At 44.2% G+C, this 13071-nt stretch overlaps 1 protein-coding gene across 3 annotated transcripts; it reads right to left on the bottom strand.

Annotated features, from left to right (window-relative positions):
• Positions 1-2967: 2967 nt before the first annotated feature.
• LOC137346479 (P2Y purinoceptor 1-like) lies at positions 2968-9099 on the bottom strand. Of its 3 annotated transcripts, XM_068009940.1 has the most exons (3): positions 8650-9099; positions 7384-7447; positions 2968-4439 (listed from the first exon to the last, which is right to left on the bottom strand). In XM_068009940.1, exon 3 carries the CDS (start codon positions 4419-4421, stop codon positions 3432-3434), a length of 990 nt encoding a protein of 329 aa, XP_067866041.1. In that variant the 5' UTR covers positions 4422-4439; positions 7384-7447; positions 8650-9099; the 3' UTR covers positions 2968-3431. The 3 variants fall into 3 exon arrangements, with proteins under 3 accessions (XP_067866041.1, XP_067866040.1, XP_067866039.1); XM_068009939.1 differs by lacking the exon at positions 7384-7447; XM_068009938.1 differs by lacking the exon at positions 8650-9099 and having other exon boundaries at positions 7384-7785.
• Between the last annotated feature and the right edge of the window lie 3972 nt (positions 9100-13071).

Here is a 13071-nt window from a genome sequence, read left to right as displayed (position 1 = left end):
GTCCAGCTGCCAGTGCAGAGGTCACACCGTGAAGGAGCACCCGCAAACATATTAAAAAGACACATATGGGTATTCACGGGTGAGACTGAAATGTCATGTGTACTTTAATTAAATGTGTTGTCCTGCCAATCATCAGCCTTTATTGACTGAATAACACATCCCACCTGGATTGATTATGTGCCTTTCCATTACATCATAAGCCTGACAGTACTGACAATGTAAGCAATAACATAATTGCTATGCCAATATGCATGATGTGACACTGCACAGGTGAAGTAACATGGGCAATGGCTCAGTTAGCTGCTGCCGGTCATGCTGGAGAGATGGACATTACAGAGGCAGAAGACTTCAGATGAGATGCAGGATGGTGGCTTGTGCTCTGAGGAACATTTGTTGAACTTCAGGGATTGTGGAAGCCCTCAATAATCAGTCGTTGCCTTGCCTTTCCTCCCTTGTTCACTACTTACCATGTCGGCCCTCCATCGCTGCTCTCTATGCTCCCAGGCATGTTTGTTCCTGGTTGCTCTCTGTGTTGTCATTGGCGGAGGATGTGTCCTGCTCCCATACCTCTTCATCTTGCAAGGCCTCCCTCCTCTGTACTGCGATGTTGTACAGAACGCAGCAGATTACAACGATGTGCCCAACCCTATCTGGTGCATACTGTAGGGCTTCACCCGATCTATCAAGGCAGTGGAAGTGCATCTTCAGCATACCAATGGCCTGCTCAATGGTTGTTTGTGTGCAGCTGTGGCAGGTGTTATTCTTTATGCCCAAGAATCCACCCCTGAAGGTGAGGGGTGGGGAGTGAACAGCAGCGGCACCTTGGACTGACGCAGGATGAACCAGTCATGGCAGTTGCCTGGGAAGTGAGCACTCACTTGCAGGAAGCACTTTCTGTAGTCGCACACTAGTTGCACGTTGATGAAATGAAAGCTTTTTATGTTTATGAATGGGGCTGGTTGTTCTGTGGGAGCCTTGATGACGACATGTGTGCAGTGAATGATTCCTTGCACCTGTGGGAATCCCACAATGGCCCCAAATCCAAAAATGGCCCTCTTGGCCTGACTCTCAGGGTCTGTCCTGAAGTCTGTAAAAGCATCAGTAACCTCCTTGATACAGTGGTGTACTGCGGATTGAGAGAAACCCCACACATGTTGCCGGTGGAGCCCTGGAATGATCTGGAGGCACAGAAGTTTAGGGCCACAGCACCTTTGAGGGCCAGAGGCATAGGGTGACCAATAAAGCCCATTGATTGCAGGTCATTGATCAGCACCGCACATTGGTGTGTGACAGCCTCTCTGGCATTGACACTCAGATATCTGCAGGTATGTCATCCGAGTCCTATAGACTCGCTGACGTATCTGGGCTACTCTACGCCTTGGTGGCTGCTGCTGCTCGTGTCTGGGAGCTTCCTCGTGGGCCACACCTATCTCTTGGGCCCACCTCCGGTAGAGATGCCTCATCACGGCAAGGGGATCCAGGAGGATAGGGCGGATCATACCCATCTCTACGTTCCTGGTAACTTTGGGTTCCTTTACACCTATCTGGGATGAGAGCTGTGTTAACTCCTGCTTCAGCAGCGTTCCAGCGTGAGCTCTATGTATGGCATGACATTGCCTGCACAAACATTAAATAAGTGTGAGCCAGCTTGACCATTGTTACATCATTTGAGTTGCCCTCATTGGACCACCGACAACAGCAACCTATACAGTTTCCCAGTTGTGCATCCCCCACAAACAGTTTATCCACTTGCAGAATTGATCCCTTCCTCCCCTTCATGATAGATCAATGCAGAGTTCACCCCTTCACCCCCCTTTTCACGATAGACCAATGAAGAATTGACAAGTTGACACCTCCCCCCCCCACCCCACTTCACGATAGACCAATGCAGTGTTCCAACCCCCCTCACTTCTGGTGGTTTAACTTTACTGTGTCCGAGTTTGCAACAACAACAGAGAGCAAAGCATTACTTGCCGCCTTTGCAGGTAATGAGGACTCTCGCCTCAATGGCGTCAGCTTTTCAAGGATGAGAAAGTGAAGGCACGTAAGTGCCGCACATCGAGCTGAAGATTGGAAACTGCTGGTAGGATCGTGGCGAATTACATTCAAATGGATGCAAAGAGGTACTTACCATATTTAAAGTAGGGTCCCGTCGTAGAGCAGCGGAGGTGCTGCCACGGAACTTCGCCGGCCCTGGGAAGTTTGGAACCGGCAATCCTGGCGTGTGGTTCCATGGCGACCGCTGCCGCTCCGATTCTCTGGCACCCCTACTATCCCCAAGATCCAGCCCCATGTGTGGCTTTTCATGCAATTTTCCGCAACTTCTCTGTCATGTTTTACTTTTCCAAATTTCAACAGCAACATTCAAATTAAGATGCCAGAGATTTGCATAAACTTGGTTTGTATTCCCTTGCATTTAGAAAGTTGAGAATTGATCTAATTGATGTGTTTAAAATTCTACAAGGATTTGATAGATGCAGTAAAGGTATTTACTTTTGATAGTGGAATTCAGAACAATGGGATACCATCTTAAATTAGAGTTAGGCCATTTAGGAGTGAAATCAGGAAGCACCTTTTCACCCCACCATTAGTGGCACAGGGTTCAGACACTTCCTCCTTTCTGAAGTTCCTCTCTAAACCTTTCCATCTCTCCTCCATTTAAAATCTTCTCATAGCTCTTCTTGACAACAAAGCATTCGATCAAGCCTCCTAACTCTTACACCATGGCTTAGAGTGCACTCTAGTATTCCTTTCCCTCAATGGCACATTATCTATTCTATATTAAAGGTGCGACATCATTCAATTGTTTTTTTTTCACATTTAGTGAATAGGATATTTGATTTAATCTGAGAGCTATTGTGACAGCTTTGAGACTGTAGATGCAGGTCTCATATCTTTGAATGACACGTTTATAGGAAACATGCTAGATTCAATATTTTTATTGATATCAATAGAGATATGCACAAGAATAACTTCGAAAATACATTGGTATAATATAAAGCCAAAAATATATTGAACATATTTGTAAAGAAAGAATCTTATCACATCTTTCAGAGATTTTGCAAAGCATGTCATAATGATTTACTTTTGAAGTGCAGTCATTGTTTTTGGGTGAACACACCAGCAACTCTGCACACAGCAAGATGTTGCAAACAGTAAATGAGAAGAATGGCCAGTTAATCTGTTTTTGGTAATGTTAGTTAAGGGAAAAATGTTGGCTAGGACACAGCAAGAACATGCTGTTTCTCTATGAATAATTCCACAAGTTTGATAATGACCACCTGAACCACTGGTAAACTTGCCTTATTTTAACACCTGAAGGTCAAAGGTGTAACTAAAGTTCTGATACTGCTGCAAAAGTTGCATTCCTTTGAAGTGAAGTTGGCTGCATGCCAGCCTATTCCAAATCCATGGCTATTTGCATCAATGTGTCACAGTTTTGACTCGCTGTTGGAATGGGTGGTGCTGGATTCCTTCGGGAGTTTGTTACAAAAAGTCCAGCCTTTGATGGCATTAATGAGTTTTGACCTGTATTTGGTGCCAGCATAAAAATACACAATAGGATCCAGGACACCATTGAGATAAAGGTTTAGAACACATGAATAGTAAACTACTCCAAGTTTTTGTTTAAGTGTGCAGTTGTTATCATTCACAACAGACAAGATGAGACGAATTACATTTACAGGAAGAAAGCATATAATGAAGATGCACAATACTACTATCACCATCTTGATAGCACGTTGGCCTCTTTGAGATTGAGATGTTAATGCAGAATAGGCCAATTTCCTTTGGATCAGTAAAGTGGACACCAGCAGGGATCCAAATGGAATCACAAAGCTCAGAACAAACAATACAACAGTAGAAAGCTGTAATTTCTTCCTTACATTCGGTTGATTAAAGCTCATACAATGCAGTTTTCCATTCATTTCAAAAGTGTTCACCCTGAGAAAGGATGTACTCATGAACCCAGCAGCCAACGACCAGATCAAGACACTAAGGATGATGGTACATTTCTTTGTAATTCTGTTTTGGAATTGGATAGGTTTGACAATCATGTAACATCGATAGTTACTGATACACATCAGGAAGAAGACACTTGCCAACAAGAAAAAATAGATGAGAAACGTTTGAAGTTTGCACATAAAGTTTCCAAATATCCAATGATTGTTGTTACTGTGGTAAGTGATTACAAGGGGGTAGGTGAGTGAGAAAAGCAGGTCACCGACACACAGATTGAGCATCAAAATATCAATTGGAGTCTTTTGCTTTACATGAAAGCAGAATATCCATAGGGCAATACTGTTGAAGCTTGCAGCTAAAATGAAGATGATTGTAAGTGTTGGAGGCATCATTATTGTGAGGAATTTTTCATCCAACAGACATGTTGTATTACTTGCAATTGTAACAGATGAACTATTCATTTTTTCAATAGGAGCATCCTAGAAATGCAAGAACGAGAGCCATTTATTGAACCAAGTATCAGTTTCTAAACTGATTACCCCACAACAAAGTTACAACAGATTGTACACTAATTTTGGGAGGTAAGCAAATAAGTGTTGTAATAGAGCACATAAGATCAGGAATAAAAATGGAAAATGCTGGAACTACTCAGCAGGTCAGGCAGCATCCAGCAGAATTTTAACTGGCAAGGGTGAGGGTGGGAGCGGCACGGGTTCTGGCGCAGTCAGAGGGTGAAAACTCAAAAAAATGCCAGTGTGTCCGAAACCCAACATGATCCCATTCACTTCCTTCCACCTTTAACTGGCACATGGTCAGAGGCATGAGAGGAACCCCTTGTGGAGATGTTGGGTCTTCATTTAAATATGTAAAGAGGCAATACATTCTTAAATTAACCCAGCATTCTGTTTGAACAGCCAGCACACAGGTTTCCCAAACTGTCTGAAACTTGCCAGTGTCCACAAAGCGAGAGCACAAATTGACAGGCTGGAAAGCTGGTAGAGACTGAAACAGCACAGCTGCTTCCTTGCCTAGGTGAAAGGCTTTCGCTCACAGGATTTGTTCTGAGAGTGTGATTTCACTGCTTCACAGGTGATTTCCAACATTTTGGAAGTCATTTCTGCTACCTTGGACTGCACTTAACTTGATCTGGACTGCCCAGCTGGCAGTCTTCACTACTGCAGGGGAGCAGCTTATGCATCTCTACCTTGGACCTCAAATGAGGAACAGGTGGAGCAGCAGGCGTAACTCCAGCAGTTAGTGCTGCCTACTCAGCCATTTGCCCCTCCACAGGATTTATGGGATGGACACAGATCTCCAAGGTGAAGCAGGCAAGAACCCCAACACTGGCTATACAGGGAGAGGGTCAGCTTTCTCAATATATGTGAGCACCAGGGGTATGAAGCTCAGCCTTTCATGGCAGATCATTGCTGATATCTGCAGCCTGAACCTCCTTCCTAGTGGACTGACTGGGCATGCATTGCCAGTGGCAATCAAGATGGCTATTACTGGAGGGCCACCCTGGTTCTCTGTATCTTCCTGAAGTTCTGCACTCTCTTCTCCTGCATGAGTATAAGAAATGGATTGTGTGGAGAGGAGGGAAGGACAATATTTGTGGAGGGTGACTGTAAGGGATGAGTGTGAGAAGGCAATAAGATGTGGGTGATGGGGATGTGAGGAGTTGCCTCAAGAGAGATGAATGGGTGGAGCTGCAAGATGCGTTGATCTGAGGACTGCTGTGCAGGAGAATGCTGGAGATTTCAGAGTGTGAGGGTTGGAACCTGAAGGTGGGATGCCACTCACCTTTCCTGCCCTCATGAGTTCATTGAACCACTTGCACCACTGAATCCAGCTGCAAGGGACCTCATTCCTGGCATCCTGACATCTTCCAGACATGCCGATTTGGTCTGAGAGACTGACCTCTTCTTCCTATCCACAGGGAACAATACTTCTCTGTGGGCCCTCATGGCCTGCAGCATGACCTCCAGGGAAGCATCAGAGAAATGGCAAGCTGCCTTCCCATGTTGCACTTCCATTCTTGTGGCCGATGAAACCTCAGGAATCAATCTTCAATGGAGCCATTTTGATCCCTGTTGGGGTTCAACCAACCAATGCTGGGGCTCATTTCAATAGTGGGGGGTGGATCTTCCCCCCCAAACTTCTAACATCTGGCCTCTAATCCCTTCCCACCATTCTCATTGCCAATTAAATCTGTTTTCCCCCTTCCCCACCCATTCCACCCTGAAATTTTTATTACTTCCCCCCCCCCCTCCCCACAAGATTTTCGCCTCGATACTCCATGTGGGTTCCAGAGGCGTGCGACGGCTGAACAGAGGCTGTAAAATTGGCGTGGGACATCGGGTGAGTTACTTTGCATATATTTAGTGGCCATCTGCATATGGAGATGAAGGGCTGCTGCCAGGCAGCAGGGTGGGGGGGAGGGGAGGCTGCACCAAGGTCCCCCCACCACTGGTAATATGCGGTGGACCTTTCTCGACACTGCGGGTCAAGGGGGGCATCTCCCTGCAGCATTTTACCCGCCCTGCGCCGTGACCCTCTGCATAGAAGGGCCGGTAAAATTCAGCCCCATGTTTCTGATATTCCAACCAGTTCCCTATAGCCTCCAATTCCAGCATCTTATTTCTAATGCTTCTAGTGTTCATGTATATACATCTTGTATAGATTTGCTTTATCTCATATTCCCCAGTGCCTGCCTATTACTGATCTCACATTCATACAAGTGTCTGTCTTTGAGGCCATGCTGGTTGTTGACTACCTTCTTTCATACGATCAGTCTTGCCCAATTGTGTTTCCTCTCTGCCCTCACCTGTCTACTTTAAATTATTTTCTATTGCTGTCTCTGTTCCTTGCAAGTCTTTTCCTCCCTTTTTTTCTTATCCAAGTCCTTTGTATTCTACAAGGATTCCTAGTTATTTTTGATCGTGCTGCCAGACATTCCTCAGTTCTTTTGGTGAACTTTCCCAAACACTGGAGGTATTCATTTGCATCTGACCATGTTCTTATATGTGGTTTTTAAACCTATGTTATTTCTCCCCATGTCATTTACCCCAATGTGGACTACTGCCACAGGGTCCCTTTCTGTAACCTTCAGCATCACTTATAATCTTTCCTCAATGTGTACTGCTGTAACTCCAGGTAGACAGCACATCATGCTATTAGCATTCTTCTTATGGCATAAGTGCCTATCCATTTTCTTGAGCAATGAGTATCCTACAACTACAATCACTCTGATCTAGCATTGACATCTGACCGCTTTGTCCAGACGATCCTCTCTGGTTTTCTGGATATCTTTTCTTCTGGGACTTTATTACCTTCTGCAATGTTTGACAGAGGCTGTTGCCTATTTGCTAATAGCTCTTAGGTTGTTACGTTGTGTTTCCAAACTTTTTTTCTCCTTTTACTGACCTTATTCCATCCAGTATCCTCGTTTCCTTGGCTTTTCTCAGCAATTGTCGCAGGAGGCTGATTCCTAGGATGAGGGATTTGTCTTATGAGGAAAGGGTAAACTGGTTGGACCAATATCATTGGAGTTTAGAAAACTGAGAGGTGATCTTATTGAAATGCATAAGATTATGAGAGGGCTTGACAGGATAGCTGCTGAGAGGATGTTTCCCCTCATAGGGGAATCTAGAACTGGGGGGCACAGTTTCAAATTAAGGGGTCTCTCATTTAAGACAGAGATGAGGAGGAATTTCTTCTCGCAGAGGGTTGTTAGTGCTTGGAATTCTCTTCCCCAGAGAGCAGTGGAGGCTGGGTTATTGAATATATTCAAGGCTGAATTAGATAGATCCTTGATTGACAAGGGAGTCAAGGGTTATGGGGGGGTGGGGGGGGGGGGGAGAGGGGGGGGGGGTGGTGGGCAGGCAGCAAAGTGGAATTAAGGCCATAATCAGATCAGCCATGATCATATTGAATGTCATAGCAGGCTGGAGGAACCAAATGGCCTAATCCTGCTCCTATTTCTTATGTTCTTCTGACATGATAACAGAGTTCCTGGTTGTACTGCTCTCCAGCTGCAATCCCTGAAGGTTAACTCTTGAGGTCTGATGTTAGCCTGGCCATATCACTTCCTAACATTTACTGAATCCATTACTAGCCACACTCTCTAAGATCCCCTTCCTTCTATCTGCACACAGGTTCTTGGTCTAATCTTACTGATTAACAGTTTTCACATCCCTTCATCATTCAATTGTATCTGGCACTCTCATTTGAACATCCCACAGTAAACGCACCTCATGGTCCCTATCTTAAATAGTATTTCTGTCAGCTGTTTCCCTTTCTTGTATTTCTCTTCTCCTCTTTTGGTTTAACTTTGGTCTTCTATCCCAGGAATTCTCTTTTAATTTTTACATCCATCTGGTGTCCTTATTTATTTTGGCTTGTCTCGGCTGGTTCCCTTTGTCATCTCATTCCTCTCTTTCACCCTAGATTTTTTTAAGTGCTCTCCCTTTAAATCTACCTCTGCCTGTGCTTCCCTTTAAAGAAATACTTCACCAAATTCAGGACTAAAGCAAACTAAAGCTTGCACCTTGTTCTGTGGTTTGGTACAATGTCCAGTGCCATTTAAATACCGAGCCACTAGGCTAGATTTTTTAGTCACTTTTTTTTCCCTCTCTGTTTTACAAATACTCATTGAAAGATCAAAATTCAAGAGATGGAGTAGTCACTTACCAGACGGTCTCAATGTTGTTCAACTTGCAGTCAGGATGGTTCTGTGCCCAGAGAGTGTTTATATGAGGGCTTGTTTCACAATTGTTACCATTACGGACAATGATGAAACTTCTAAAAAAAGCCCAAAAACGGGAAGAAAACCAACATCCAGCATGTGCTCAAATCACCACATGAAAGTGATGTTTCTTTTAATAAAATCAGAAAATTCTGGAATGAAAAAGTCAGTGAATAACTGAACGATTAAGGGCTGAATTTTATTAGTGCACCGAGAATCGCGGCGGCGTGCTTTGAAGTCGGGGGCCTTCAGGCGTGGATGCGCCGTCGCTGAGCCCCCGTGATATTTTGTGCGGGGGCTCATTTAAAGGATGGGGGCGGAGCAACCACCCCGATGACATGGAGGGGGCAGCCATTCCGTCCCCAGCAACGGCAATCGGCCCCACCGCGCAGGCCCAAGCGCCATTTTTAAAGGACTTCAAGCCCTGCAGTTTAATTTAAATTTTTAAAGGTCCCATTGGACGAAAATTGAACATAACATTTTATTTAAACTTTGAATCCCCTTTAACACCCCACCCCCACCCAGAGTTCACCAGAAATAAAATGATCTATCTGCCTGAAAACCACTTTTTAATATGCCGAGCTTTCACACCCCCCCGCCCCGACCTTCAGCACCTTTGACCTTCAACCCCTTCCCACCATCCCTGCAACCAATTACAATAGTTCTCCCCTCTCCCCTCTCCCCTCTCCCCCTCCAAATTCCCACCACGACCCCCAACAGCAGAGGCTTCATAAAATTCAGCCCTAAAAGTGAGTTAATATCTGATTTGGGGCCTTTCATCAGAACATTAACCTTCCTTTTTTTCAGATTCGTTACCTACTCTGCTTTTCCAGGATGTTCAGAGTTTATTTCCAATTCTCGGCATTTAACTTTTCTTTTTAACCCAACTAAATTTGTTTTTTCTCTTGCACTTATTGATCTTTATAGTTTAGTTACAGATATGGTTGTGGAGTGGTTATGTTACTGAACTAGTAATCCCAAGGCTTGGACTAATGCAGAGAACATAAATTCCAATCCTGCCACAGCAGTTTAAGAATTGGAAATTAAAAGTTGGTATCAGTAAAAATGATCATGAAGCTGTTTGATTGTTGTAAAAAAAAAACAACTGGATCCATTAATGTCCTTTAGGGGAAAAAACACTGCCATCCTAACCTGGTTTCACCTATATGTGACTGCAGTCCCACACAAAAGTGATAGGCCACTTCACAGAACAGTGAAGAGTCAATCTTATTTGGACAACTGGGAATGGGCAATAAGTGCCAGAAACAGACACAACCTGAGAATGAATTAAAATGCCAATTTTCAGATGGTGCTCAAGAAGATGTCTCACAAGAGGCTTGTTTGAAAAATTCAGGCATATGATACAAGAAGGAATGTTGCATCATGTGGCAAGTAACAAAGAGGTAAGGTTCAGTGACTGTAGGCTTGGACAGGAGCATTGGATATAGTGCTGGGTCCACTTCCATTTTTGGTTTATGTAGATAATCTGAGTGTTGGGAACGTTAGATTTTCTGACATCATGAAATGTAGGAAGTTTGGCAAACAGCAAGGAGAACTGTAAAAGACTTCAGGAAGACAGACGAGATGTTAAACTGAGATCTCATTTGCCCTCTTGGATGGACATGAAAGAGCCCTTGGAACTACTGAAGAAGAGGGGGATTCTCCCAGTGGCTCAGACAACATCTATCAACTCAACCAACATTACTAAAATGGTTTGATCCTTTCTTTTTGCTGTTTGTGAGACCTTGCTGTGTGCAAATTGGCTTCCACGGTTTCCTGCTTTACAACAGTACAAAAGAAGCACTTCAGTGGCTGTGAAGCACTTTGGGTCATCCTAAGATCATGAAAAGTACTTAGAAATATAAATTAATTCTTTCTTGTTAAACCTGTTAGTTTGAGGCAACCTGGGCAATGCACGCATTATTATAGTTTCTTCTCTCGTGTGAGGCCATGGGAATGGGAATGATGGCTTATGACCAAAACTTGCTTCTGGTCTGCAATCGTACATCATTTTAGTGTAAAATGAGTAAAATCTGAGGCATTAAAAAAAAAGTTTTGCTTTATTTTTAAGCTTCAGATCTAGTTTTGTTTCCATATCAATTAATCACCATTACATTGTCTTTGCAGTAACCCTATTTCTACCTCCACTTGAAGGCCTGAAATATCAAGCAAAAATATGCAAAGAATTAAAGTTCACCTATCAATTTTTCAACCTGTTTGATGTTTGAATATATGATGCAGCTTTCTTATTTCTATACCTCAAAATCTCTTTATGAGGGTCCTTTTCTAAGAGAGACCAGTTCATTTTGCTAGTGCAGGATGGATTTTTATAATGCTGGTAAGAAAGTCTGCTCTCCATTGTAACAGTTGAATTCTATAACTTCTCACCTTATATGACCTATTTTGGAACCTTTTAAGTCCCCCATCAGGATGGTTTGAGGGCTCTCCGCTTCTTCCTTGAACAGAGGCCCAACCAGTCCCCATCCACCACCACCCTCCTCCGCCTGGCTGAACTTGTTCTCACATTGAACAACTTCTCCTTCAACTCCACTCACTTCCTTCAAGTAAAAGGTGTTGCTCTGGGTACCCACATGGGTCCTAGTTATGCCTCTTTTTGTGGAATATGTCGAACATTCCTTGTTCCAGTCCTACTCAGGCCTCCTTCCCAATTCTTTTTCCGGTACATTGATGACTGTAACGGTGCCGTTTCCTGCTCCCGCCCCGAACTGGAAAACTTTATCAACTTTGTTTTCAATTTCCACCCTTCTGTCCATGTCTCCATCTCTGGGGATAGGCTGTCTACTAATATTCATTATAAGCTCACCGACTCCCACAGCTACCTCGACTATACTTCTTCCTGCCTCCTGTAAGGGCTCCATTCCATTCTCCCAGTTTCTCTGTCTCCGACGCATCTGCTCTGATGATGCAACCTTCCACAACAGTGCCTCTGATAAGTCTTCCTTTTTCCTCAACCGAGGATTCCCCCCCTCCACTGTGGTTGAAAGGGCCCTCAACCGTGTCCGGCCCATTTCCTGCACTTCTGCCCTCACACCTTCCACTTCCTCCCAGAACTGTGACAAGCTTCCCCTTGTCCTCACTTTCCACCCCACCAGCCTCCACATCCAGAGGATCATCCTTCACCATTTCCGCCACCTGTAGTGTGATGCCACCACCAAATGCATCTTCCCCTCCCCTCCCTTGTCAGCATTCCAAAGGAATCGTTCCCTTCGTGACACCCTAGTCCACTCCTCCATTACCCTGACACCTCGTCCGCTTCCCATGGCACCTTGCCATGCAATCGCAGGAGGTGTAATACCTGTCCCTTTACCTCCTCTCTCCTCACTATCCAAGGCCCTAAACTCTCCTTTCAGGTAAAGCAGTGATTTACTTGCACTTCTATCAATTTAGTATACTGTATTCGCTGCTCACAATGCGGTCTCCTCTAAATTGGGGAGACCAAACGCAGATTAGGTGACCACTTTGCTGAACACCCCTGCTCAGTCCAAAAGCATGACCCGGAGCTTCTGGTTGCTTACTATTTCAACACTCCCTAATGCTTTCATGCCAACATTTCTATCTTTGGCCTGCTCCAGTGTTCCAGTGAATATCAACGCCAGCACGAGGAGCAGCACCTGATCTTTCGATTAGGCAATCTCCAGCCTTGCAGTCTGAACATTGAGTTCAATAACTTCAGAGCATGAATGGCCTTTTAAAAAATATTTTATTTTTTAACCATTTGCCTGCCTTTCATGTAGTCAGAGCTGCTCATTATTCCGCTCTGGGCTAGTCTCTCTGGACTAATGCTTTGTCTTTCACCACAAGCATTAACACACGCTTTGCCTTTGTCCCAGGACAGCTTTGTTATTTAATCTCCCTCTGCCCTATCAAACACCTACCCCTTTGTTCCCTCTCTCACTCCCCTCCCCTTCACTTACTTAAAACCTAGTTCTTTTCTAACCTTTGCCAGTTCTGATGAAAGGTCACAGACCTGAAACGTTAACTTTGCTTCTCTCTACACAGATGCTGCCTGACCTGCTGGGACTCTATTTGATATGTGTTCCAAAAGTGCTTCTGTTTTTGTTAAAAATATTTTTTTGAAAATTCGTAGTCAAACTGAAGAAATGTTGGACCAGTTTTTTTTCAAGAGGGTCATCAAGAGAACACTGAAAGGACTTGTTTGACAACAACATTTACTGGCTATCAAATGACTCAAATTAAAAATAGGACAGAAACTCTGGTAACGGGGAAGATGTGTGCAGAGAAGTGACAGATCAGAAGGTAGATTTTCTGTTTCTGGTTTCACTTTTGAATTGTTTGGAGTTGGGAATGAATTGTTGAGAAGGGGTTGGAGTTTAAAAAAAAAACTG

The sequence above is a fragment of the Heterodontus francisci genome, chromosome 30 (assembly GCF_036365525.1).
Source record: "Heterodontus francisci isolate sHetFra1 chromosome 30, sHetFra1.hap1, whole genome shotgun sequence".
NCBI classification, from domain to species: domain Eukaryota; kingdom Metazoa; phylum Chordata; class Chondrichthyes; order Heterodontiformes; family Heterodontidae; genus Heterodontus; species Heterodontus francisci.
This window is presented reverse-complemented; position numbering and strand designations above follow the sequence as displayed.

What these genes read in the sequence shown, in the direction of transcription:
- LOC137346479 (XM_068009938.1), bottom strand. Translation starts at nt 7,503, where the DNA reads ATGATATTGGTCCAACCAGTTTACCCTTTCCTCATAAGACAAATCCCT. An exon ending in AGGATACTGGATGGAATAAG is followed by an intron (nt 4,440 to 7,383) that starts GTCAGTAAAAGG and finishes TTGCATTTCTAG; the next exon opens with GATGCTCCTATTGAAAAAAT.